Below are 25,957 nucleotides of genomic sequence, written 5' to 3'. Positions count from 1 at the left end.
AACTGTCCAGTACAGATGGAAAGCAGCCACAAGCCCATTGTGAAGGGTCGAACCTTGGAGGGTTGCTACTGGGGGGAAAGGCTTCCGCAGGGGACGAGGAAGAGAAGGAAAGGAAAGGAGCAGCCATGGTCACTGTCAACTGACCAAGCATGCCTTACAAGAACGGCCTACCCCACTGCACGCCGCACTGGGCAGGGCACCCAAAGTTGCCACAGGGCTTCAGGAGTTGGGCGGGAAAGCATTCATCATTTGTGTTGAGGACATCTTGTCTTGGCCATACAAGAAAGGATCAGAATCCCACAGCTGCTTCAGTCTCCCCAGGATACATCAGGCCAGCCTGGTCTACAGCCTTTCAGAAAACCAGTGACTAGAGAAACAGAATAGATGCTCATCAGAAGCAGGGGTGCTCCCGTAGACCAGGGGTGGGGGTGGGGAATACAGACACCACAAGCAAGGTTGCTCTAGCAGCATCTTTATTTACAAACAGCAATTTCCATTGACTTTAGACCATAAAAAAGCCATTTACAAGCAAGAAACAAGAATTCAGAACAAAATTAAGCAGCACTGAAATATTCATGTCACAAACCTAAAGCGAAATGAATACAAGAGTAAAATATCATTTGAATAAATAGTCTTCAATTCATGCTATAAAATAACCCTTAATGGCAAGTTACTACTTGATACAGCATCCGCTTAGCTAGCTTCATTTACTTCACGTGGTGATGAAGTGTGGGTTGTGAGGTTACCAGTTTATATTGCAAGATAATGACACCATGTGAAGTCATTCAAATTGCTCAGCCATTTGTAACGGAAGACTAAGTTAGCCCTACTGCTAAAGTGGTAAGAGGATGGTTTCACATTAGGAAAACAGTCGTTCTCAGGGGAGGCAGGCGAGTTTACCTCTTGCTCTAGTCAGGGCAGCAGCCTGGGACTTGGTCTCCAAGTCTCCAGGCCAAGTTCACAGCATACTTGTCACTGAAGGGCGGTGAGAGGTCTGTGTGCTCAATCTGCCACTGGGCAGTGGGCAGTGAGCGAGGCTTACTCCAGGAGCTAATCAGGAGCAGCGATAGCCCTGTCTGTGCCAGACCCAGGGGGCACCTGGAGTTGGCAAGCCCTGGCAGGAACAGTGGGGACTCTGGCACTTACTGAAGACGACGCATGTGAGTGACAACCATTACAAATAGGACAAAGTGAATGACTTCTCTGAACCTTCAGTTCAGCTGCACTGAGTATATGAAACCTAGGATGTAAGAACTAGATAGTCTCGTATAAAGAGTTTACATAATTCCCCAATACTTTCATATATAAAATTTAATAAATAACCCTGACCAGGCTAGAAGCACCATTCAAGGGGCATGAGCCCTTGGAAAATAGTTTAGATGTTGCATATTTGAGTCCCTTTCAGTGGAGGCTTCACAGGAAACCATTATAGAATTTAACAATAGTGATAACAAAAACATCACAGTAACAAGTGGAAAGCTTAAACTAAAACACATCAACCTAAGCTCATTCACACGGACCACTTCCCCAGCCCTTGCTCTGTGTTCCTGCAAATTCTCCCCAGAATCTCGGTTGTTAAAAATTAGAACCACACACAAAAAATATGCAGGCCTGTGTCTGGGCTAAGGGGAAAACAAAGAGGTGGTTGGTTATACTTGCTGTCATTAGAAGAGACATACACTTAAGCTCTGGGAAGATTTTAAAATAACCAATTTAGTCCTACAGTATATTCTGCTTAACAGTGAACTGACAGTATCCTATCTGCTGTTCAAAACAGAGAGAGGCGGGGAGGGGAGGGAACAAGAAAACCCCACCAACAGCCAGGTGGCGGTGGCGGTGGTGGCAGCGCGCACGCCTTTAATCCCAGCACTTGGGAGACAGAGGCAGGTGGATCTATGTGAGTTCAAGGCCAGCCTGCTCTACAGAACAAGTTCCAGGACAGATTCCAAAAACTACACAGAGAAACCCTGTCTCGAAAAAAGCAAACAAGCAAACAAACAAACAAACAAACAAACAAAAAACCCAACAACAAAAAACTGCCAAGGCTTTTCCACTGAATGGGAAATGAACTCATCTTTGTAATTGTATTTACAAACGGTTTCTAAATGTATTTACAGCTTTAGTAGAAACAAGAGGGCAGAGGACTGATGAGAAGAAACGTAAAAACTGAAAACCACGTGTTAGCAAAAGTATAAAACGTCTTCACAGTTTGTGCAATGGGGTAAGTGTCGTGGGGAAGGGTGCTGTGGCTGTCTTCACATTGTCTAACATGGAAAGGTAGCTGAGAAGAGACTCAATTACGCATAGGCCTGTATGAAAGCAGGACATACTTCACATATTGTTTATCTTAGTGGACTTCTGCATCTGCTATAGTGAGAGGCCTAACCTACAACTGTACAGGGACAGGTTTGCTGTCCACAAGGAGTCGCTCTAAGGAGTTACACAGGGAGCTCTAGGGAGAGAGGCCTGCTCGAGTGGCCAAGCTGGCTCTCGTGGCACATGCTAGGCACAAGTGACCGCTGCTGCCCTGTCTGCACGGAAAGCCCTCGGCAGCCATGCCCACCAGCAGGCGCCCAGTGCAAATGCACAGACAGGCTATGCAGTGCTGTGCTGGCCTGGGCGCTACCTCCCTCCAAGCCCTGTGAACTTTACAGTACTGTGTTATGGCTTGAGAATTCATTCTTAACACTGCTAGCAGTGGAGAGGGTAAAGTGTTATCAACACGAATGGGAGCAAGCGCAACTTGCAAAGTGTGGAATCATGATCATTAAAAACTCAAATCGGTTTTCTGCCCCTAACAGTCCCATTACAATGTCTGAACCTGAACTGTACAATCAAAGCAATGTAGATTTTTGTCAAAGACAATTTTGGATAAGTCACTCTTTGGTAAACTCAAACCAGCTAAACAAGTTGACAAACAACACAAGAACTAATGTATATATGTTCAGACAAACAGTGACCAGAGCCAGGACATGGGCGTGCTGCCCAAGTGCACCCCCTCACCACAGGAAGCTCTGGAGAATCTCAGAAGGCCCAGGCCTAGTGAAAAGGAGGCTCCTTCCCTGAGCTCGACGTCTCACGTCCTTAGATTTGGGGCTTTCTTGTCACAAACTTAACTGGTATCATGACACACACACACACACACACACACACACACACACACACACACACACACACAGTTTTTGCATTTAATCCTCAAAAAGAAAAATCAGAACAAAATGCATTTGTGTAAGGAAAATGAAAAATCACGAACATTTACCTGAAACCTCAGAACACACTTAAGTAGGTAAACACTTGGGGCCCACCCTCCCCTTGAGGCAGTCAGCTCTCCTGGCTGAACAAATGCCCCAGGGAGAGAACCGACCGACTTAGGCAGTTTGACGAGGCAAAGGCATACTGTATACCCGATTAGCCAAAGCTGCTCCCCAGAGCAGCGGGATTAGTCATCTACAGGAGTTAACACTGAGGCAGGCGAGCAGTTCACATAGGAGCAGATCCTGTGTGCTGAAGAGGTGCCACTGTGTGCACTGGGGCTGCTACACACGAAGAAAGGGCTGGAATCAAACTACTGTTTCTCAAATAAAAACCAACGTCCCCCCCCAAAAAAAGGTGAGTGGTGGTAGCACAGGCCTTTATCCCAGCACTGGGAGGCAGAGGCAAGAGAATCTCTGAGTTCAAGGCCAGCCTGGGCTACAGAGCTAGTCCAGGACAGCCAGGGCTACACAGAAAAACCCTGTCTCAAAACCCCCATCTCCCCCCACAAAAAAAATAAAACCACCTCCCCCCAAACCTATCATTTTAAGAGCCAAAAAAGCATGGCAACCAGCAAACATCTATTTCTGTATTCCTTAGCTCCTAGCCTCTGAGGTTGGTCCTCAGTTTCTGGGTTCTGTTTGTCTGGGTCTTGGAGCCCAGGTACTCAGCCAGAGACTAGAGTGCTGCTGTCTCCGCAGCCAGCTGCAAACCTGACCCACAAACTGCCTACCAAATTGCCCTCTCTGCCTGAGTCCACAGCACCAGAGCCATCTGCGAAGCCTGTTGGTGTATATGAACCTAACAGCAAACAGACATTTTCCAAAGCACTGACCAGACACAATTCAGACAGTAACCCGTTTGCCAGCACACGCTTTTGAGGTTTCTTTTCAAGCTGTGAACTTGAGAGGAAGTAACTAAGTCATTACTACTGGTAGGTTTCACATTTTCTAGACGATACTGACCTAAAAGATACTTAACATAAAAATAGCACCACGTGACCAAAAATGTGAGACATACACACAGATTTGGTGACACACTGAGGATCTCAGAGGGTTTTGACTTTTTTTTTAAGCAGGAAACACTGAGAGAATGGAGGAGCCACCGAGGCTCTCATTAGCACACACAATACTAAGATAGATATATTGCTTGCAATTCCCGTAGAGTATAGCTTTACAAAAAGTACAAATTCCAAGTTCTGCAGTATCCCTGGGAACTGCATAGAAAAAGTTGTTGTGCACCTGAACTGGCTGTTTGAGGAGATAGAGAAAAACCCAAAAGAAATCAAAACAACAAACCACAACACTACTTGAAGAATTGTGTAGGCAAGTGCTACAAATTCCTGTCCTTTAGTGAGAGTCTAACTCACGGTGGAGCGATCTGATGCAGTGACCTGCTATGTCTGCTTCTACAGTACGGAATGAAGGTAGATTTGGAGTACAAACCTTGAAAACCACTGCTCCTTTGGGGTTGGCCGTGTACAGTACACTGTGTAGAAAGGTCAGCACCGCACGCTGTCCAGCATTCCTGGACAGCGAACAAAAGTTCCAAATGGTTCCCACTACAGTTGAAGGAGTTTTATGGCATTTGGTTTATGTGTTTGTTATGAAGCAGAGCTATGAACACTGTGATTTGCTTTGCTTGCATTTGGACGCAATGATTACTAACTATATGTGAAAATCTACTGACATTCTTCTGTAAGGGATCAAAGGGGGGGAACTAACATAATTGGTGGGGTTGAAACAGAGTCAGAGCTCTGTTCACATTGTATTAAATTATATATTCCTCTTACATTCACCTCAACCAGAATAAACCCAAATTTGAGAATGTATATATACTATATATAATAACCACTTTATTATATATATATATAAATTGTCTAACTACCCCCTAAAAGTAATTTTAAATTAGAAAAGGTTACCCATTTGTATCAGCTGACGGCAGCCTCACCTCTCTCCGTGAAAATGCACCAGGGCTAGCACCCACAGTGAGAGTGCCTGCCTTCAGTTTGCAGAGCTGAGTCACTGGCAGAGTGGGGAGAAGCCTTCAGCAGAGGCCCACTGTCAGCCTGTGTTTTCCCTGGATACGCTGCCCTTCATGCTTTGAGCTCCTTTGGGGAGGGGAGGGGAGGAGGGTAAACACAACAAGTGCCACACCCAGGACCTTCAGAGAAACTACCAAGAAACCCAGCGATTTCAGAAGGTGGGAAACCAAAGATTACAACAAAGCAAATCACAAGTGCGCACCGACTGGTGTGCTTTGTTCAGGTGCGGGATCTCCATCACCTTAGTCAGGCGCATCAGATACTGTGTGGATTTCCATCCGGGAATCTAGAGCCATTTCTGAGGCTGACACATCACTTTCGAGTTTCTGTTCCACGTACACATCTGTTCTTTCGGGGGATTCCATGCGACTCCTGACCTCGGTGACACCCGGGTGGTTTTTCCGCAGGTGCTGGTTGAGGGTGCCCTGGAATGGAAAGCACTTCCCACAGACCTCACAGCGAAATGGTTTGTCGTCGGTGTGGCCCCGGATGTGGTACTCCAGCTGGTCCTTGCGTGTGTACTTCTTCCCACAGAACTTGCACACAAAGGGGGTGATCCCCATATGAAGTCGCATGTGCCTGTCAAGGCTTCCCTTCTGGTTAAAGGATTTCCCACAGTAAATACAGATCAACCTCTCATTGTAGGGGTACCAGTAACCCCTTGCACTCCTCTCCCGGGGACTGCTCTCATAACTGGGGTTGTTCATCATGGCTTCACTGTCGGACCCCTGCACCACACCCTGCAGGTCACTGTGCAGGTGACCAGACAGAGCTCGCTTTTGTCGGGCACCACGGCCTCGGAAGCAGCTCAGCATGGACCTGGAAGGGCTGGAATTACTCTGACCTCCAAAAGCTTCTGGCAGGTTGGAAGGCTGTGAGGCTGCCTGGGAGTAGGGATATGCATGCTGGAGCACAGAGCCATAGGCAGCCACATTCACAGCCACCACTTGTTCCCCATCAACCATCTCGGTGTGGTAGCCATCATCTCCTAGGGAGGAGCTGTCCGAACAACTGGGCCGGTCAGACTTCTCCATCTTCACTTTCACCTCAGTGATCTGGCTCTCCCTCACCAACAAGTCCCCTTGCTCGTGCTCCCCTTCAATCTGGATCTCGTACTCAGACACACTGCCACTGCTCCCCCGATCTGAGTGCCCCTCTTCCTGTAAGCGGCTCCGAAGGGCTTTGGTGGGGGTCGTCTCCATCCGGAGATCGCTGCTGACTGGAGGCTGCCGTACCTGAGGGCAATATGGAGGGGAGATCTCAACAGGATTGGCGAAGAAGCTGCCATCTTTCACCCCATTCCGGCTCTCAGGATTCTCTTCAGCACCAATGGTGACAGAGTCAACATCTCCCACACTGATCTTTGAGTGGATGCTCTCCAGGATCTGCGTGCACTTGTCAATGACACATTGCATCTGAAGAAAGCTTGCTGCGGTCAGAAAACTGACAACATCCTTCAGCTGCAAGGACATTCTTCCAGTGTAACAGAAGGAGAGCAACTGCTCAAACACGCTGGGGTTCTTAATCACAGATATCGACAAGCCACTCATAGTGCTCAATGCTGAATGGTCCCGGAAATACGGGGAGCTGGCAGCAAGGACGGCTTTGTGGGCTCGGAATGGCTGACCCTGAATGTGGACGATGATGTCGCATAGCTTCCCTTGCAGGCGGAGCTCATTTAGTTGGCTCAGAACAGTGCTGCTGTGCTCAGGCACATCGAACTGAATGAAACTGCTGCTGTCCATTTCTACTGACACGAGACGCAATCTGCAGAGACAAAGAGCATCGGTAATTCGCCAGAGCGCCTCAGCAAGATCAGGCAGCGTAAATACGAGCTCACATCAACTCCACAGCTAACACTCCTGAGGTCTGACTGAACCGTCTTCCTCTTGCTTAGTCTTTATCTTCCATTTCTCCATTAATTCACCTAAAGCCAAATAAGTGAATCATCAATTAGTCCAGTGTCATTCTTGTTCAACACTCAATTTGATCAAAGTGAAACATCCATGCATAGGAGGGCTGGCTCAGCTGAGGAAAAGTGGTGCCCTTCAAGAAAAATCACCATTCACCTAGTGAGGAGGGTCTCTGAAGGACTCTACAAAAATGTTCCAACTCATATCCTGTCTTGTGCAATTCTCTGTGTGTGGTTTATGTCTGTGTACATGTACACATCATGTGGGCAAGAACACATGCGTGTGAGCATGTTCACAGGGGCCAGAGGTCAACACTGACATCTTCCTTCTCCATCTTACATTTTAAGAGGAGTCTCTCGGTGAGCTGGAAGCTCACCACCGGCAAGTCTTGCTGATCAACAAGCCCACAATCCATCTGTCTCCAGCCCAGAGCACTAGGGTAACAGGCACATGTCCCTATGATGATATTTTATTTGTATGTTAATAAATAAAGTTGCCTGGGGGTCAGAGCTAATAGCAAGCCATAACAGAAGCCGGGCGGTGGTGGTACACACCTTTAATCCAGATCACATGACAGGCAGATCTCTGTGCGTTCAAGGATACAGCCAGCATGGAGACACATGCCTTTTATCTCAATACCAACCACAGAGACCTAGAGGTCTGTATAGACAGGCAGTGATGAGGAGGTCATGTGGTTGGGTTTACAACCAATGAGAAGGCAGAACAGAAAGTCAATAAAAAGATAGACACACAGGAAGTAGGTCTCTTGCTCAGGGGAAGGACAGCAGCGGCAGGAAAGGTAAGAAAGGCAGTTTTAAGTCTCAGCTCTTAGTTACTGCTCTGACTTCTTGGGCTTTTAACTCTGCATTTGGCTCTATGCTTCTTATTTAATAAGACTGTTACATCTACATGTCCCCAAGCCCAGTTTGAAATTTTTTATTATTATTTGTATGTACAGGTGTTTTGCCTGACTACATGCCTATGTACCACGTACATGCAATGTCCTCAAAGGCCAGAATGAAGTTTTAGACCCACTAGGACTACAGTTACAGATGGCTGTAGCCACGAGTGCTGGGAATCAAATCTGAGTCTTTCCTTAGGAAGAGCAGCCAGTGCTCTTAACCACATTCCCAAGCTCTTTTGTTGCTTTTTCCTTTCATTTTATTTATGTCTGGGGTGCCACAGTACACATGTAGAGGCCAGAAAACAACTTTTAGAAGTTGATTCTTTCCCTCACAAGGTCTAGATCATAGCCAGCACGTCAGGCTTCAAGGCAGATGCTAAGTTATCTCACTGCCCTCCTTGCTCTTGTTGCACAGGTACTAGGGGTTGGAATTCAGATCCTCATGCTTGTGCACAAACACTTTATTGAACGAACCATCTCCCCAGCCTCCATTCACATACTTCTAACTAGTATGTTTCAAGCATCCAACACCCCAATCACAATGAATGGAACAAACTTCTTTCCAGTGTAATCATGACTTGGGCTTTCCCCACATACCTTTGTAGGACAAGAAATATTCAGTCCCTTGCAGCAAAGAGTTATTTCAGGCAAAAGCAAGAAGAGTGATGGGCACACTGCAAGTGTAGGGCCTCCAATGCTACTAACAGCACTAGCAGGCTTGGGCCAGCTCTGTTCCCACCACCCCTGACCTGGAGTCTGTAGCACTGAACCACTCACTCAGGACCACTTAAGAGGCTGGCTGGTGAGGCGGCTCAACGGGTAAGAGCAAGACAGCCTGAGTCCAGTTTCTCAGGACTCATACAATGGAAGGAGAATCCATTCCCCAAGTTGTCCTCTGACCTCAAGTGTACTTACTGAGTATGGTACATACGTACACACACACACACACACACACACACACACACACACACACCTGCTAAGGTAAACACAAGACCAGACCTAAGAATTCTAATTTGGTTTTAAAAGCCAACCAACAGATTTTGCTTTTTGAGACAGGGCCTCACCCCAAAGACCAGTCTGGCCTCATACTCAGGCTCTTCCTGAATGCATAGCTTACAGGGGTGCACCGTCACACCTGGCCAACCAACAGAAAGTGAAAGGCTCTGTACTAAGTACTGATTCAAGAGCCAGGAGGGCCAGAGAGTAAGTCTGCCTGTCTCCCAAACCGGATGGACAAATGACAAAGCAAACACAGTAAGCTATTAACAGTGGCACACAGCAGTCAAGCAGCCACTGTGAAAACCTGACCATTGTTCGCAGCTTTCAAGTTTTTTCTAATAAAATGTTTCGGGGGATTTAGCTCAGTGGTAGAGCACTTGCCTAGCAAGCACAAGGCCCTGGGTTCGATCCTCAGCTCAAAAAAAAAAAAAAAAAAAAAACCAAACCAAAAAATGTTTCGACTGAGAAAGCATCATCAATCTACAACAATGAAGTACAACGGAAGTCAGTGCCTTAATTTTATCTTAAGCAATAATAGTGAAAATAAATGACTGAACTTGTAAGCCTATAAAAACAAAGACAAAAGCAAGCAAAATAATTCACTAGCATATAACCACCAAGAAAACAATCAGACTGTAAAACAAGTAAGATTCTTGCAGGAAAGGATCAATCAGTTAGTTTGAGGATCACATCAGAATTTTCAATCTTGTCAGAATCTGAGTTAAAACATTTTAGTCAAAGAGGAATGTTATGCTTCTATTTATCCTAGACTTCTGATTGAAGTTAATTTGAAATCTGCATGAAATGGACATATTTTTAGGATAAGATAAATTGGCAGAACTAAATGAAAAAGACACAGAAGTGCCAAGGCACAAACCATCTCCAGGCCGTTCACACTGTTCCAGACACGTGTGGAGACATGGAAGGCATTTCAGTGCATCTGGCACAAAGCTGACACCAGAGGCCGACAGGCAGCTGAAAGAAGTCTGCTTCTTCTAAGGCATGGTAAGGCTCTCTGCAAACACCAAGAATGAGGAACAGCTGGCTAAGGTTTGGGCACTGCTAAGATTACCCGTGGCATCAGAAAGTCAAAGGAAAAACTCTCTTGGCCACATCATCATCACACCAAAAATTCACCTCAAAAGTAAACACCCCTTTTCATAGTAAGAAAATAGATAGCCAAGAACTAGAGCACTACTCTTGAAAACATAACAAACAGTATCTACTGCAAAGCACTGACATCATCCTCAGAAAGAATCATTGTCTCTTCCCAAAATGTATTCAACAGAACATGTGCTAGCCAACATCCCTTACCTCTTAGGGATTAAAAAGACATTAGCATGATAACCCATCTGAAAGGGTTCTGCAGATAGCATTCTGTTTAACTCAGTAGTCTGCAAACTCATTTAACAATGAACTCTCCTCTCAAGGTGTGACATTAGTATTCCAGAGAATCAGTGCTCCACGGAGCACACTCTGGCAAACACTTTAGTTAAGGCATCCCGTCAGGGCTTCTAAAACACACAAGGCTTTCTACCACCACCATTCTTTTTTTCTCCCTTCCTTTTTTTTAAATTTTTTTTTTTCTTTCAAATTTTGAGACAAGGTTTCTCTACATAACTCTGGCTGTCCTAGAACCCACTATGTAGACCAGCCCAGCCTCAAACCCATAGACATCCATCTGTCTCTGTCTGTTGAATACTGGGATTAAAGGTGTGCACCACCACACCTGGCTTTACCATAACCATTCTTAACATTGTTGTGTTTGGAACCCTGAGACAAAGCAACAAGAGAAACTGAAAGCACATAGTCATTTAAGAAAAGATGGAAGCCAGGCAGTGGTGGCACACACCTTTAACCCCAGCACTCAGGAGGCAGAGACAGGCAGATCTCTGAGTTCAAGGCCAGCCTGGTCTACAGAGTAAGTTCCAGGTCAGAGAGGACTACACAGAGGAACCACATCTTGAAAAAACAAGACACAGAGAGAAAGGAACAAAGGAAAAATGAAATTAGGGTTATATACAGATACTATTTAAACAAAAACCACAAGCTATTCCTTGCTGTAATGTCAGAATGAGGTACGACAGCAAGGAGTTCTAAGGAATCTGGGGCCATAAAGGAAGAGAAGAGCATCCTCTTTTTTACAGTGTGTGTGAGAGACAGAGACAGAAAGAGAACACACATGCAGTAGTCAAAGGACAATTGTGGCAGTCTATTCTCTTTTACCATGTGGATTTCAGGTTTTGAACTTAGGTCACCAGGCTTGGTAACGAGTGCCCCTACCCACTGAGCCATCTCACTGGCCCACTATCTTAATAAGGAGTTTTTATAAGGGCAAATTAAATGTATTTCGGCTGTGAAACAATGCTATAGAGATGAATGCTGTCTTCTAAAATTAATTAACAAATATAATGCAGGCCAGTGGAATTTTTGATAAGTTTCTTTAAAAAACAATTTAAAGCTGGTAGGTGGTGGCACATCCTTAATCACAGTACTTGGGAGGAAGAGGCAGGTGGATCTCTGTAAATGTGAAGCTAGTCTGGTCTACAGAACAAATTCCAGAACAGCCATGGCTACACAGAGAAACCCTTTCTTGGAAAAAAAAATTTAAATGCATCTATTCCAGAACATTGGTATCCAATAATACAAGCCACATGTGTTCAGTGTTTTCTAGTAGTTACCAACCCTCCAAACAAGCCTCTCCACCCCCAGCACAGTGTAAACAGAACCTAAGTCTCCACTGCTATATAGTACCCTAGCCCATCTAGCAGTTATGCTTGTGAAGTAAAAAACAAAAACAATTTAGCCCAATAAATTTAGCCCAATAGAGTAAACATTATCACATGGCATTTTAAATTTCTCAACGTTCCACATTGACTCTTGGCTACACTGGGTTCTAACTCACTGATGAGTGTGAACTGGGAGTCTGCTGTGTGTCAGCACAAGCAACCAGGGAGTTAAGACTCTTTTCAACATGAATGCTGGTTCGACTAGCTCATCTATCGAGAGGGTGTGGTCACAGAGGCACATGAGCAAATGCAGCTTTAAATAAGACCGAAAAGATGCATGAAGATTATCAAGATCTGTGAGGTGTGACAGTCCTGCAGGGAAGCAGTCCCCACAGAAGGAATCACATGCGTCAAGAGGTACAGCCCGTGAATCAGGAAGGGAGGACGTGCTGCAAGCTCCTGCTTCAGCAGGGACAAGGTGCAAGGGGAAGAGCAGGGCCACAGAAGCTCAGTGGAGATCAGCCATTTCAGGGGCCATTTCAAGGAAGGGGGAAAGGTCAATTACTAAATAGAGGTGGCTTTGGGAACATGATAAACTTCCTCGCTAAATCCTTCCTGGAGAGAAGACATGTCCAAGTACAAATGTGGAGGTCTAACTAACAGAAATAAAACTTTTTTATCTTGGAAATGCTTACAAAAAGCCAGGCGGTGGTAGTGGTGGCACACACCTTTAATCCTAGCGCTCAGGAGGCAGAAGAGAATCTCTTGTGAGTTCCAGGCCAGCCTGGTCTACAGCCTGAGTTCCAGGATAGCCAGAGCTGTTACACAGAGAAACTCTATCTGGAAAAACAAACAAACAAAAATCTTAGAAAAAAAGGGGCAGAAAACATTACGAAAAGAACGTATAAAATGCATGGCAAAGAAGTATGAGATTCACAGATCAACAAAAGCTAAATATCACAAATGAAAACTCCATAAATATGAGCAGATGCTTTTTAAAAACAAGGAATAAAAATAGCCTTTTAGACAGAGAAAAAATAGTCATTTCATCAGTAAACAAACAAAATTTAACAAGAGATGCAATCTCTCTCCATTTGGCAAGACTTTCAAAAGTATAGTCCTCACCTAAGAAAAGGTCAGGTGTCACTGTGTCTCCCAGCATTGTTTCAGCACAAGATGTCTAAACAGCAGCTCAAAGGGTGAAAGGAAGGTGTGGAGTCCTCACAAACACCAAGAAAGCTAGGAGAGCAGCAAAGCATTCTCAGATGGAGCATAAAGCTGAGGGGGCTTCAGAGAGGCCTCCTCTCCTGGGTGGCCGGCAGAAGCAGGGATACAGGAAAGCAGCACCCCGAGGCTGACACCAGAGGATCTCATCTTTCTGCAAAAGGAGAAAGGGAGTGCTCTCCTGTGTTGCTCAGTGACACTTCCTCCTGCAGCAACACTCAGTAAGAAGCTGCTGGAAGATCAGCAAGGTGAGTTCACAGGTAATTTCAGTTCTAGACACATTCCCAGACTAAGAACAAAAGGTGTAATTTCAAGTTCTATACCCCATGGCCAGATTTATCCTAGTGGTCCCAGGACAGAACTCAGAGAGACTTTGTCCAGACATCCACTTCACCCATGATCTTCTGTTCATTAACAACAGCAGCTTCCTAATTCTCCCCTTCATGGAATTTTAACAGGCCAACTTTATATTAGGCTTTTTGTTTGTATTTTCCCAAGACAGGGTTTCTCTGTATAGCCCTAGCTGTCCTGGAACTCAAATCTGCAGACCAGGCTGAATTGAACTCACAAAGATCCACCTGCCTTCTGCCTCCAGAGTGCTGGGATTAAAGGTGTGTGCCACCACCATTTGACTATATTAGGTTTCTAAGTAAGTTTTTAAATAAGTTTGTCTTTCAAGTAAACATATGCATATCACATGGCACTTTAGAACATGGTATAGAAATAACAAAGCTCTTCCCAATCCAGTGCCTTCTTCTAAGGGAAAAGCACGGTTGGGAGTTCCTCAGAGAATGCTGAACATGTACTAACTAGCATGTGCTCAGGTCCTAAGAAATGTAACTAGGTCTGGAAAGCTGGCTAGGCAGTTAAGAGCACTGGCTGCTCTAGCACAGGATCCAAGTTTGGTTCCCAGCACCGACATGGCAGTTCACAGCTAGCTGCTATCTGTAACACCAGTTCAAGATGATCTGATGCCCCCTTCTGGCATCCTTGGGTGTCTGCATGCATATGCTGCACATACAGACAGACAAGCATACATATATAAATTCTTTAAAAGAATTTAAAGAAACATGTGTAATATACTTTAAGTTCTTCCTATAGAGGCACTTACTCATCATTTTTTCCAATTTCATAGCCCCATGGACAGCTGTGGCATAATGGATTTAACCAAAGTCAACTAATGCTAAACCAAGAAGCAAACTAATCAGCCATCACACACAGCATGGTGACACATGACAGCTCAGCTCTTTTGTAACCCTTTGCAAAGCTGAGAGGCTTGCATTTCAACCTATAATGTCAAAGTACCTCCTAAAAGACCAATGGCAAGTGCCTATCTGCCCCAAACCACAGGGAAGAGCTGGTCCCCACAACTACCAGCACCAAGCGTTAAAACTATTTCACCTCACTGGGTTCGGTCCTCAGCTCCAAAAAAACAAAAAAACAACACAACAAAAAACTATTTCACCTTGCTTAACTGGAGGGAGGAATACAGTACCTCCTTCTTCTGATATATATGCATGTGTTTTTCTATCAGTGGGGCTGCCATGTTTCTCAGACTTAATGGCAATCTGTCAATGGCAGGCTGACGGCAGACAGTCTCTGAACTACTTTTTTTAAATTTGTTTATTATGTATTCAGTGTTCTGTCTGCAGGCCAGAAGAAGGTACTAGAGCTCATTTCAGGTGGCTGTGAGTCACATGTGGGTGCTGGGGATTGAACTCAGGACCTCTGGAGAGCTGCCTGTCCAGCCCCCATGAGCTGCCTCTTTCCCCTCTGCCTGCCGTTGCCGTCTCACCGGATTGTCAGAACTCTGTGACTCAAGGAAATCAGCCTCTCTCATCTGTGCTGTGCTACGATTTAACTGCAATCAGTAAATGGCATACCAACCAGAGACTTAAATTATTTCTCTACACTTAGAGGAAATACTCACTCAACATCAACTCCTACACACAGCAAACCACAGGGAATGCAAAGACTTATAAAAGTCCCTGTCTTGCAGTTTGACATGGGCTTAATGCAGCTTTCTCCCAGCCCAGAGAGAGATGGGAATCGAATTCATTTTTGATAATGCAGAGATGTGATTTATATTCATTTTTCATTTAGATTAAGTTTGCAGCTGCTTCAGAAAACAATAATGAATTTGATTATTCCACTCACTAAAAACATTAGGATCAGTGTTCTTTAATTTAGCAGATTAATCATGTCTTCCTAGCACATTATAATGGGGGGCGGGGGAACCCTAGTCATTTACCCTGTAATATTTTAACTTTTAAAAACAAGCATATATTAGCTGGCTTTTTTTCCCATGGTGCCATTAATAGCTATTTTGCTTTGGTCTGTGAAAGCTATGCTGTGGATAAGAACAGGAAACACCGCTTCCCAGCACAGGAATTAGCTGAAACTGGCTACTACTCCCTAATGTCTTCACCATCCTCTCTGCTTCTTCAGCCAGTGATAATCTCCCTGCTCTTTTAATGTCACCTGCAGGCACCCTCCGCCTTCCCGGGCATGATCATCACTTACTGAATGCTGGGTTCACGCTAGGCAGAATGTCAAGTCTTGCATCCCACACTTCAAGGATCCCCTGTACACCCCAACTTTTTAGAGACAAGGAAACCAAGATTCCAGGAGGCTGACTTTGCCAGCACCATCTCCACAGGCCCAGGAGAGGGAGTGAAGCAGCACAGGCAGAGGAGGAGGGAGGTGACAGGGACAAGTGGCAAGCACCTTCCTATTGCTGAGACAGTGAGGGATTAATAACAGATCTTCAAAGGACAAATAAATGCTCAAAGCGTCCTCTTTCCAGATCAAACCACCTGTTCATGCCCTTCCCAGCAGAGTCACAGGGAGACAGGAGACCGGCCTAGGCTACAAACAGATCCTTTCTGAAAGCAGAAAAACCAAACCCGTGCAGGTAAGAGCTATGATCAAGAAAACATTGGGGGGGGAGGGAGATGACGCCCCTAATAAAATACATGCCCTCTTCCAAAATCAATTTTGATGTCCTTGGATTCCTCAGGTCCCTTTTTTTGGCTCATGATACCTGGTTTAAGCAAAAAGCCCTCTCTCCATCCAAAGCATTAATTAATTAGAAACCACAAAGCTAGGGCTCGAGTGACGGCCCTTTGGTGATTCAAGGTGGACATCTCAGAGACCAGATGCCACCAAGACAACACAGGTTCAGCCCAAGTTCAACAGAAGACAAAGCAGCACCGAGCCTGGAGTTTGAAAGCAAGAGTAAATGCTTAGCCATGCGCAGAACTCAGTCACAGCCATGAGGACACTGGGGAGGTCTAACTGACAAGGGGAGTTCAGGGTAGCTTCTCGATTAGGGTATAGTTTGAGCACACTGAGGGAGGCCATTCACACAACCTAGCACTGTGGGCATGGCCACAGGCATAGGAACTAGTCCATCAACTACCATTTACCCTACAGACCAAGGGAACAAGACCAGATGCCAATGGGGTTAGTAAGTAAAGCTACTTGAAAGCTCTATACAGTCCCACCAGAAAAAGCCCAGACACACCATTGCACTGTGGATGCTGTACAATGAGCTGCTGTGAAATGCAAGATGACCTGATCCCCTAAACTCAGTTCCCCACACAGTGATGTTTTTTTAACCTGAGGGAGCTCTAGAAGAGACTGGGCAGAAACAGGGAGACAGGAACACAGTCGAGCAGAAACTAACAGAAACCCTGAGCTAAGAAGGGACATCAATGACCAGCCCGTTCCTTCCCATGGGTGTGAACAAAGAAGGCAGAAAAGGCAATGACACTCTTCAGGGGATGTCACTTTAGGGCAGGATGAAATGAAAGGCCTGGCCAATACAGAACCAAGCTCCTGCAGCCTTCAAAGCGGCTGCCTGCTTGCTAGTGTCCTAAAAACGAGTAAGCCATGTTCAGTTTGGCTTTCCCCTGAATACCATCAATAGTCCTACAATAGTAATTTAAAGACTTGTGTATTACCAAAAAATAACTAAAAAAAGAGCTAGGTGAATTCATACACATCAGCTTAACAGCTCTCCCAGGCATGACATCAATTCCAGAAGCCACAAAGGCACAGATAGACAAATGTACAGAACTACATGAAAATGTATGATAAAAAACACTTTTCTCTCTAAAAGGCCACAGGTAAATGGCAGATTGAAAGGAAATGCATACAGATTTGATATTGGGCTAGTTCAAAATTCTTTGTTAATCAAATGGGACTGACTTAAATGTTTCCCAAAGAATTGGCAAAGGATACTGACAGCTAAAAAGAAAAAGATTTAGAAAAGACAAAAATATGTTTTAACTTTATTCATGATTAAAGACATTTGAATTACAAAAAGAACAAAATGATACTTTTGGTAGGGGACAGTACTGGGGATTGAACCTTGCATGTGGTAGACAATTGTTCTACCACTGAGGCATACCACAATCCAAGCCATTAGATGTAAGTAAGCTTTTAAGTACTGACCAAAGTAATCCTGAGGGATAACTTGGTGGTATTTATCCACACATAAAAGGCTTTTGGTCTAAAGTAACTGCTAAAAACTGGGTCTAGGGGCCAGAGAAATAGCTCAGCAGATAAAGGCACTTGCCACCAAACCTGATGACCCGTACAAGGAAAGAACTGACTCCTGCAAGTTGTCCTTAGACATGTTGTCCCCACATGTACACAGTGACATGCATGTGTACCCACACATAAATGAATGCAATAAAAATTATTTTAAAAAAGAATTTAGGGGGGGCTGGAGAGAGGGCTCAGAGGTTAAGAGCACTGACTGTTCTTCCAGAGGTCCTGAGTTCAATTCCCAGCAACCACATGGTGGCTCACAGCTACCTGTAATGAGATGATACCCTTTTCTGGTGTGCAAGCATACATTCAGGCAGAACACTGTATACATTAATAAATAAATAAATCTTTTAAAAAATTTAGAATATAGATACAGTGCTTGCAGAAGTGTATATACATGCATGCTGCAGAAATGTGTGTACAAGTATGTTGTAGAAATGTGTGTGTACGTGTGTGTGTGTGTGTGTGTGTGTGTGTGTGTGTGTGTGTGTGTGTAAGTAACAAGGCTTCTACTGTGCCTTTTTTCCCCTCTTGCTGCAACCAGAAAAGAGAAACAACCACAAAAGAGGACTGGCTAAGAAAAAGAGGGGTGCAGTGGTATGCACATGAAGTCCAAGCCACTTGGGCCCTGGAGTTTGAAGGAAGCCTAGGCAACAATGAGAAATTCTGTCCAAAACAAACAAAAAATTCCAAATCTATAATGAAATACAATGCAGTTTTTGTTTGTTTGCTTTTTGGTTTTTCGAGACAGGGTTTCTCTGTGTAGCTTTGCGCCTTTCCTGGAGCTCACTCTGTAGACCAGGCTGGCCTGGAACTCAAAGAGATCCTTCTGGCTCTGCCTCCCGAGTGCTGGGATTAAAGGCATGTGCCACCACTGCCCCGGCTACAATGCAGTTGTTAAAACGAACAGATAGATAAAATGTGTATGCTTCACTATGGAAGGAGCTCTATGATGTACTTAAAACTAGCTAAATCTAGAACAATCTATACACATGATTCTTTCCCATGCTCGTTTCTCAAAAGAATCTACAGTTGACTCATTTTGTTCTTTGTTTGTTTGCATGTTTTGAAACAGGGTCTTACTCTACAGCCCAGGCTGGCCTCAAACTCAAGGCAACCCTCTTACCTCTGCCTCCCAAATACTGGGATTACATGAGCACACCATCATGTCCAGCTTTACAGTTTTCTCTTCAACAACATACATAGGGGTTAAAGGTGCTAAAGATATCCACGAGTTGTTGGGCGGTGGTGGTGCATGCCTTTAATCCCAGCACTCCAGGAGGCAGAGCCAGGAGGATCTTTGTGAGTTTGAGGCCAGCCTGGTCTATAGAGCGAGATCCAGGAAAGGCACCAAAGCTACGCAGAGAAACCCTGTCTCAAAAAACAAACAAACAAACAAAAAGATATCCACGAGTAACTTTTGATTCTTCAAAAACTTAAACACTAATAACCTGCTATTGACTAAAAGTCTCCTCAGTAACAGTCAACTGACACACAGTCTGATGTTAGAGGTATTATACTGAGAACCACACAACCACCCCAGGAGGGCACTTGTAACTGACACATCCAAGTCACTGGAACTGGTGAGCACGGCAGAGCAGCGGGAGGCAGCTTCAATCTAAGACTTGAGACTGCTCACCTGGAACTCACCATTTGTAACAATCCTCCTGTCTCTGACTCCAGAGATAATACTGCACCTTTGTCTGTTTACATTTTCCTAGCACTTAGTTCACATTTATGCATACATACATGTTGATAAACTAACTTCTTACTGTAGCTTTGTGGTAACAAATGACAGAATAGTGTACACATACTTATGCATTTGAGACACACCTTTTCTTTAATGTTTTCCATCTTTCTAGGCTATGTGGTTTCTGGGATTTTTTTTTTTCAAACTGTGGCCAATATTAAAAAAAAAAATACACATATTAAGTGGACCTATTAAGGGTTTAGGGATTTAACTCAGCTACTTGACTAGCAAATGCAAAGTATGAGTGTCCACAGTCCCAGTACAAGGAGCACAGCAGGAATATCATGTATAGAGACTTGAACACGGGGGCTAGAGAAGGAAATGGGATTCCAGGTCAGCCACAGTGAACATGAGTCCAAAGGATTCACAAGGACTCGGGGTGTGGGCTGGCATCCACTCTGGGACACAAGAGAGTCCAGAAAGGACAAGCTGAGCTTAGGCTGTCCAGTGGACAGTAACAAGTATGGTGTGGGAGTGGGAGAGAATCATGATTGACCAACACTTTGAAAACTAGAGAGGACATAGCACTACAGAGCCATAAACAAATAAGTAAGTAAGTAAATAAATAGATAAATCAATATATAAGAGTTGAGAACCAAAGAATGCACTTGCTCCTCAGGAAAGAGACCCTCTAACACAGCAGCAGCAGGTCAGAGTCAATAAATCCGATGCTCTCCTAAATATCACTTCCAATGACTAGGATGGAAAGTAAAATAAAACAGCACCGCACCGACCTAACATTACATGTGAGGAAAAGGAACACAAAAACTGGTAACATCCTTGTACACTACAACCTGTGCCACAGAGAACCTATAAACAAGGGGTTCCTAAATATCACCTGGACAAAACAATACACATGGACCTAAAGTCCCCTCCATAGTGATCATGGGTAAAGCCTCAGAATGATCTCCCTATGACAACCAGAGCAAAAGCAAAGACCATGCAATGGGAGTTGTCTCACACCCAGATGAGCTCTTAGGCAGGGACCTCACAAGAGGCTCCCAGTATGGGTCAGTTGATGTATCCTAAACCAAGCAAGTAACTCAAGACCTCTGGACTACCAGCGTAGCTGTACCCTCAGCACTTAAAATGTCCTACTGAAAACCCTGGAGGTGCAGGACAGACAGGCAGGAGGCAAAATCTGCAAGGTGGCTGACTCCCATCTCACCTGGAAACACTGCAGCCTCACGAGATGCTACACTTCCTTTAAAAATGCCCAGTTACACTTCCAAGAAAAGACAGGAAAGTGACAAATTTGGAAGCGTCTGAGGTACTAGAAAGGACCATTATTCTCAGTCAAGATGCTGGTGATTCCAAACCCAGTCTTGCAGCAGCCCGGTGAGCAGCAGGGCTGCAGGAAGCATTGTGATGCTGATGAAACTCAATGCAGGGAAAACAGGGAGGAAATGGCATTCTGTGATGGATATTCATGAAGGGCGCTTCCTAATTTAAAGGAAAACAAGTTTAGAGTTCTTACTGCATTAATTCATGTGAGAGAACATTTTTATCCGAACTGTTACATTTCTGAGCGAGGCGCTAACATTCTCCAGGTCTGCCCAGATACACTAATTTGGGGAGGGTGTGATTTGTCTTAGTCAATGCAAAACATTGGAAGCTGCTTCTGAGCTTTCCAAGTAGGAAAGGAATGGCCGCTTCAACCTCACCAGCAATAGTGAGAACTGGCTGCTCTTAGCTCCTGCTGTGCACACTGTGCAGAGGAAGCTCTTCCTGGCAACAGACACACATGTTGCAACTATCCCCACTGTACAGATGAGGAGACACCCTCCAAGAGACTTTTCTGGGTCACTCAGCTAATGACTGACCCAGCCAGGAACTGAACCCACAATTTGTCAGTCTCCAGAGCAAAAGTATAGACCTCTCAGAAGGAAGAGGACTTTAACTCAGGCATCCTGGTGAGATGTGTAGCTTTTCTTGGTGCTAATCCTCATGACCAACTTCAAGTGGCAAGACAAATTCCATTCAAGATGTCCTGCATAGAGTCAGCTGGTCTGACATGGCGATGAGGGCCATATGTCAAACTGCTCCAACACTTCAAACGGTTTTCAAATTCGACTGTGAAATGCTCGTTGTTTTCATCTTGACAGTAAAGTAGGCCCCAAAAGTGTTTCAAAATCTTTTGTTTTTTTCTAAAGATAAGAGTCTTGCTATGTTTTGCTCAAACTCCTGGATTGAGCGATCCTCCTGTCTCAGCCTCCCCATTAAGGTACCAGTTTTGCACCACTGTCCCTGGCTAGATGTCTCACATTTGAATCGTAAGCTGAAAGGATCTGTCTCAGGCAGAAGGAGTAAGCATTCTTAAGGCAAGATCTCAATATGAATCAAGGTGCAGCAGCTTATTTACTATGGCTGGCTTTTCAGGAGATCTAGACTACGAATGTCCACCTCTTAGAACAAATGAATTAGAAAGGCTCACCTTGAACTGCATCCTTCCAGGGTGCTCTCCATGCCAGCAACATCAACAGAAAACAACCATTAGAAGCTTAACTGCGCTCAGTTGGTGACCTTCACTAAGCTAAATTCAGCAGTTTGTCAGCTACAAAACATTAAATGGACACAATTAAGAAGTTTGAAAGCATGAAACAGAATTTTAACTAAAGTAACATGAAAATTAGTGGAAATATATATGATGGGACTCTAGGTTCACAATACTTGACATTCTTGCTTCATCTCAAAAGACAGAACAGAGACATGTGTACTGGCTAGACAGAGCTTGGCAGCCTATCTTCCCTCCACTCTGATACACCACACCTGATCATATAAAATGTCTTCAGCAGTTCCAAAGCTTTGCCGCCTCCTCTGTGTGCCATCTTCATTAAAAACCCACAGAGGTTGTGGAGAGGGCTTGGTTTGTAAAGTGCTTACCACGCAAGCATGAGGGCCTGAGTTTGAATTCTCAGCACCCATGTAAAATGCCACACAGAGGTTCATGCTTTGTAACCCCAGCACTGGACAGGCGAGGACAGGAGACTCTCTAGGGCTTGCTGGCCAATCAGTCTGGCTGAATAGTAAGCTCCAGATACAATGAGAGACCCTGTCTCAAAAAAATAAAGTGGAGATGGGAAAGAGCAGTGGAAAAGGATCCTCAACACTGGACCCTGGCACTAGTGCACACACACATACAGATGCACAAGAATGAACACATACACCTGTAACAACTTGACAATGCAGACTTTATTACACATTACAAGAAAGAAAAGGCAGGCTCAAACCAGGCGGTCGTGGCACATGCCTTTAATCCCAGCACTCGGGAGGCAGAGCCAGGCAGATCTCTGTGAGTTCAAGGCCAACCTAGGCTACCAAGTGAGTTCCAGGAAAGGGGCAAAGCTACACAGGGAAACACTGTCTCGAAAAACCAAACCAAGAAAAAAAAAAAAAGGCAGGCTCAAGCTGGGGATGTAACTCAGTGGTAGAGCATTTGCCTAGCATGTGCTAGGCCCTGGGCTAACTCTTCAACACCAAAAAAGAAAAGAACAAAAGAAAAGGCAGGCTCAGAGAATGTGATAAACCACTCAGCTTCACATAGCTATTGAGTGTCTGTCTGTGCTGAGACTCAAATCAGACCTGATCACAGACCTGACTTTCTCCCTCCACAGCCTTAGACTTAAGAATTACACTTTTTTTTTCTTTCCCTGGGATCAGAAATAAATACTAACGTTGCACAGAATTTTTTCTGTGCTTTTTGCATGTGAGAATAAAATTGAAAACATCCACCTGGAATTGCAGCATTAAATACCAGTAGTTACTGAGGACAGAGAAAGCTAATAACTAAACAGCTTCTCCTTTAAGAAAAAAAAAGTTGTTTACCAACAAAAATCAAGAACTATTTGAGGACCTATTATCAAAATTCCAGTTCCAGCATCAGGTAGCAGAAGAGTCTGAAAGAAGTATTAACAGGCTGGGTCTTCAAACAAAACTCCTGTTCCAGCCGGGCCAGGACAAGCTCAACAACCAAGGAAACTTGCTGCAGAGTCCCAGTGCCACAAAGGCATGGGGGTAGGGCGGTGAGGGAACACCCTTTGGAGGAAGTATATCTTCAGCAGGGGCTTGAAGGAAGTGAAATGGAGAATGTGCTCAGAGGGCTGGACCAACAGCCATAGAGGGAGTCATAACCTGGGCAAACTTGGAGAAGCAGAGGCCAGGAAAAAGTCAGGATTAAGTGAGGGTAAAGCCGAACCAGAAAGAGCCTTGAATGGGGATGGAGGGAGCAGCAAAGGCTGGACACCACAAACAGGCAGGACACTGTTCAGCTTTGAACAGCGGTCTAACTGCCATGGCACCCTAGCTCACCTCTTCCACCTCCTGCAACACACAGACAGACAGACAGACAGACACACACACACACACACACACACACACCCGTTGGTGGAATACGCCTGCTTCTAGAATAGTTTTAACTTTGGCCTAGTGTTCAAGATCTTTCAAGAACAGAACCTAATCAATCTTTCCTCTTACTCCTCTCCCACCTTAGCCCTCGGCCAGAGGGCTGATCTAGTCACTAATTCCACAGGATCCTTTTTTGCCCCCAATATGAATCCTATTCTTCCTTTACCACCCAGTTCAAGCACCACCTCCTCACTAATCCCCACCACCACCCCTAGTGACCTCTACCTCTCTACAGCACACAATCTTGTCTCGTGTCCACAGGCAATGTCTGAACATCCAGTGTAAAGCCTTGGTTGGGGATTAGGCTGCTTTCGACTCTTTTCGTCCACCACTCACAGCATTTTGACATTTACTAAGCAAGCAAGCAGTCAACTATTTTTTTACTTCCTATACTAAGTTTGGCGTTAGCATAAAGGAAGGATGGGGGAGGGTGAAACCTCTGGAGTCACTAAGAAGCTGTTGCAATAATCCAGATGTGAAGCAAAAACAGCCTCGACTAAGGAACAAAGAGAAAATGAGCAAATACAAACGGCAAAGTGCTTGCACGCAAAACGCTCCACAGGAAAACTGTAGATGACAGCAAGGGACCACGAAGGGTCAGCAAAGCTATTTCCAAGAAAACGCTTTAGGGAATCATTTTAAACCTCTCTGAGACAAAGTGCACTAAGTGGTTAAAAAGTCTACATCTGGAAGGGGAAAGAATGTCTTCAGTAAAACTGCCCCGCATGTTGAACCGGGCACAGACAGACCTTGCAATGTCAGATATTCACAGCATAAGGGTCTGTAGGGAGTTCATCTAAACTCTCAGTTCTCACGTGGAGAAACTGAGGCCCAGCATGGAAGAGGCGTACTGAAACCCTCAAGGTGGAGCGTCCCAGATCTGAGTAGCCCAAAGCAGTCACTTGGCCTAGGCAGGCAGTGTTTTACACGCCCCCTCCCCAGTCCGTCCTCAGCTGTGCCCGAGTGACCACGGAGACCTTCACGGCCAAGCTTAACACGCGCCGCCTGTTTACCTGGCGCAAGGCGGTGGCCGGAGGCAGCAAGCAGTTCCAGGTCAGCCTGCCGCTGACGCCCCCAGGCCGGGCCTGGCTCTCCGGGGGGCCACGGTCACTCAGACCCCTCGGTCCAGAAAGGAGAGCGAGGCGCCCAGGAGAGGAGGCTGGAGGGGTGCAGAGCAGCTGCCCTGGTTCACCCCTCCGGGCCAAGCGCCTGGCCTCCGGCAGGTGCCCGGGCCTTAGGACCGCGCCCGGCCGGCCCCCGCACTGACCAGGCAGCATCTCGCCCGCCCCGCCTCACCGACTAGGAGCCGGACAGCCGCCCCACCGGCCGTCCAGACCCTGCCGCCTCCGCCCACGACCCGCCAGCCTCACCTGGGCCGCGCGCCGCGCTCACATCGCCCGCCCGCGGCGCCCCCTCCGCCGCCGCCGCCGCCGCCGGCGCCAGGCCCTTCCCCGCCGCTCCCGCTGCCGCCCCTGCCCGCGCCCCCCGCCCCCGGAAGCGCTTCCAGGCCCCGCCCCCTCGGCGCCCGCGCTTCCGGGCAGGCGCGGACCGAGCGGTCGTTGCTGCGGCAGAGTCTCTCGCCGGGGGCTAGAGTCTGGTCGGAACCCTGGTTCGCGGCCGGAGCTGCGAGCGGACCAGTCGGGCGGCAGCGGCAACCCGGCTCTGGAACCCGTCCGAGTCCGGACTCTGCAGCCCGTGGCTTTCCGCCCGCCTTCTCCTCGGCGCCCCCTGCTGGCCCGAGTGGGACTCGGCAGTGTGCTCTTGGACCCTAAACCTGTGGAAGGCCCACACCTGCGACCGCCTTCCTCTCACTTTTTAGTTCTTTTTATTAATTTGGGGTTTGTTTTGAGACAAGGTATCAGAAACAGAATTCCTCTCTATAGAAAAGGCTGACCTTGAACTCACAGACTCCCTAGGGTTAGGATTACAAGAATGAGCCTCTATGCCCAGCATCCTGGGTAGGTTTTTCTCTTCTGCAAACAAAAACAAACAAACCCCACCACCTGGCTTTAAAACAAGACTCCACAGGGCTGCAGAAATGGCTCGGCGGTTAAGAGCGCTGACTACTCGGTTCAATTCCCAGCACCCACGTGGCAGCTCACACTTGTCTGCCCTCTTCTCGCCTCCTCGGACACCAGGGCACGAGGTACACAAATATACATGGCAGCGAAACGCCCATAC

At 45.9% G+C, this 25,957-nt stretch overlaps 2 protein-coding genes across 5 annotated transcripts in view; both read right to left on the bottom strand.

Moving 5' to 3' along the window:
• Ralgps1 (Ral GEF with PH domain and SH3 binding motif 1) overlaps window positions 1-25,167 on the bottom strand; it is a 297,117-nt gene extending 271,950 nt beyond the window's left edge. The window contains exon 1 of the mRNA XM_036186564.1: window positions 25,147-25,167. The gene's annotated coding sequence lies outside the window, so the exon portion shown is untranslated. The remainder of the gene's footprint in view (window positions 1-25,146) is intronic.
• On the bottom strand, window positions 3,747-25,194 carry Zbtb34 (zinc finger and BTB domain containing 34). 4 transcript variants are annotated; one of them, XM_036186571.1, is made up of 2 exons: window positions 25,147-25,194; window positions 3,747-7,223 (listed from the first exon to the last, which is right to left on the bottom strand). In XM_036186571.1, the coding sequence occupies exon 2, from the start codon at window positions 7,039-7,041 to the stop codon at window positions 5,539-5,541; it is 1,503 nt and encodes a 500-aa protein (XP_036042464.1). In that variant the 5' UTR covers window positions 7,042-7,223; window positions 25,147-25,194; the 3' UTR covers window positions 3,747-5,538. The 4 variants fall into 4 exon arrangements, with proteins under 4 accessions (XP_036042464.1, XP_036042465.1, XP_036042463.1 ...); XM_036186572.1 differs by having other exon boundaries at window positions 3,747-7,063; window positions 25,147-25,188; XM_036186570.1 differs by lacking the exon at window positions 25,147-25,194 and adding an exon at window positions 21,807-21,910 and having other exon boundaries at window positions 3,747-7,063.
• Window positions 25,195-25,957: the final 763 nt, after the last annotated feature.

The sequence above is a fragment of the Onychomys torridus genome, chromosome 4 (assembly GCF_903995425.1).
Source record: "Onychomys torridus chromosome 4, mOncTor1.1, whole genome shotgun sequence".
In the NCBI taxonomy this organism is placed as follows: Eukaryota; Metazoa; Chordata; class Mammalia; order Rodentia; family Cricetidae; genus Onychomys; species Onychomys torridus.
The sequence above is the reverse complement of the archived record's forward strand: the minus strand, read 5'-3'. Positions and strand labels throughout refer to the sequence as shown.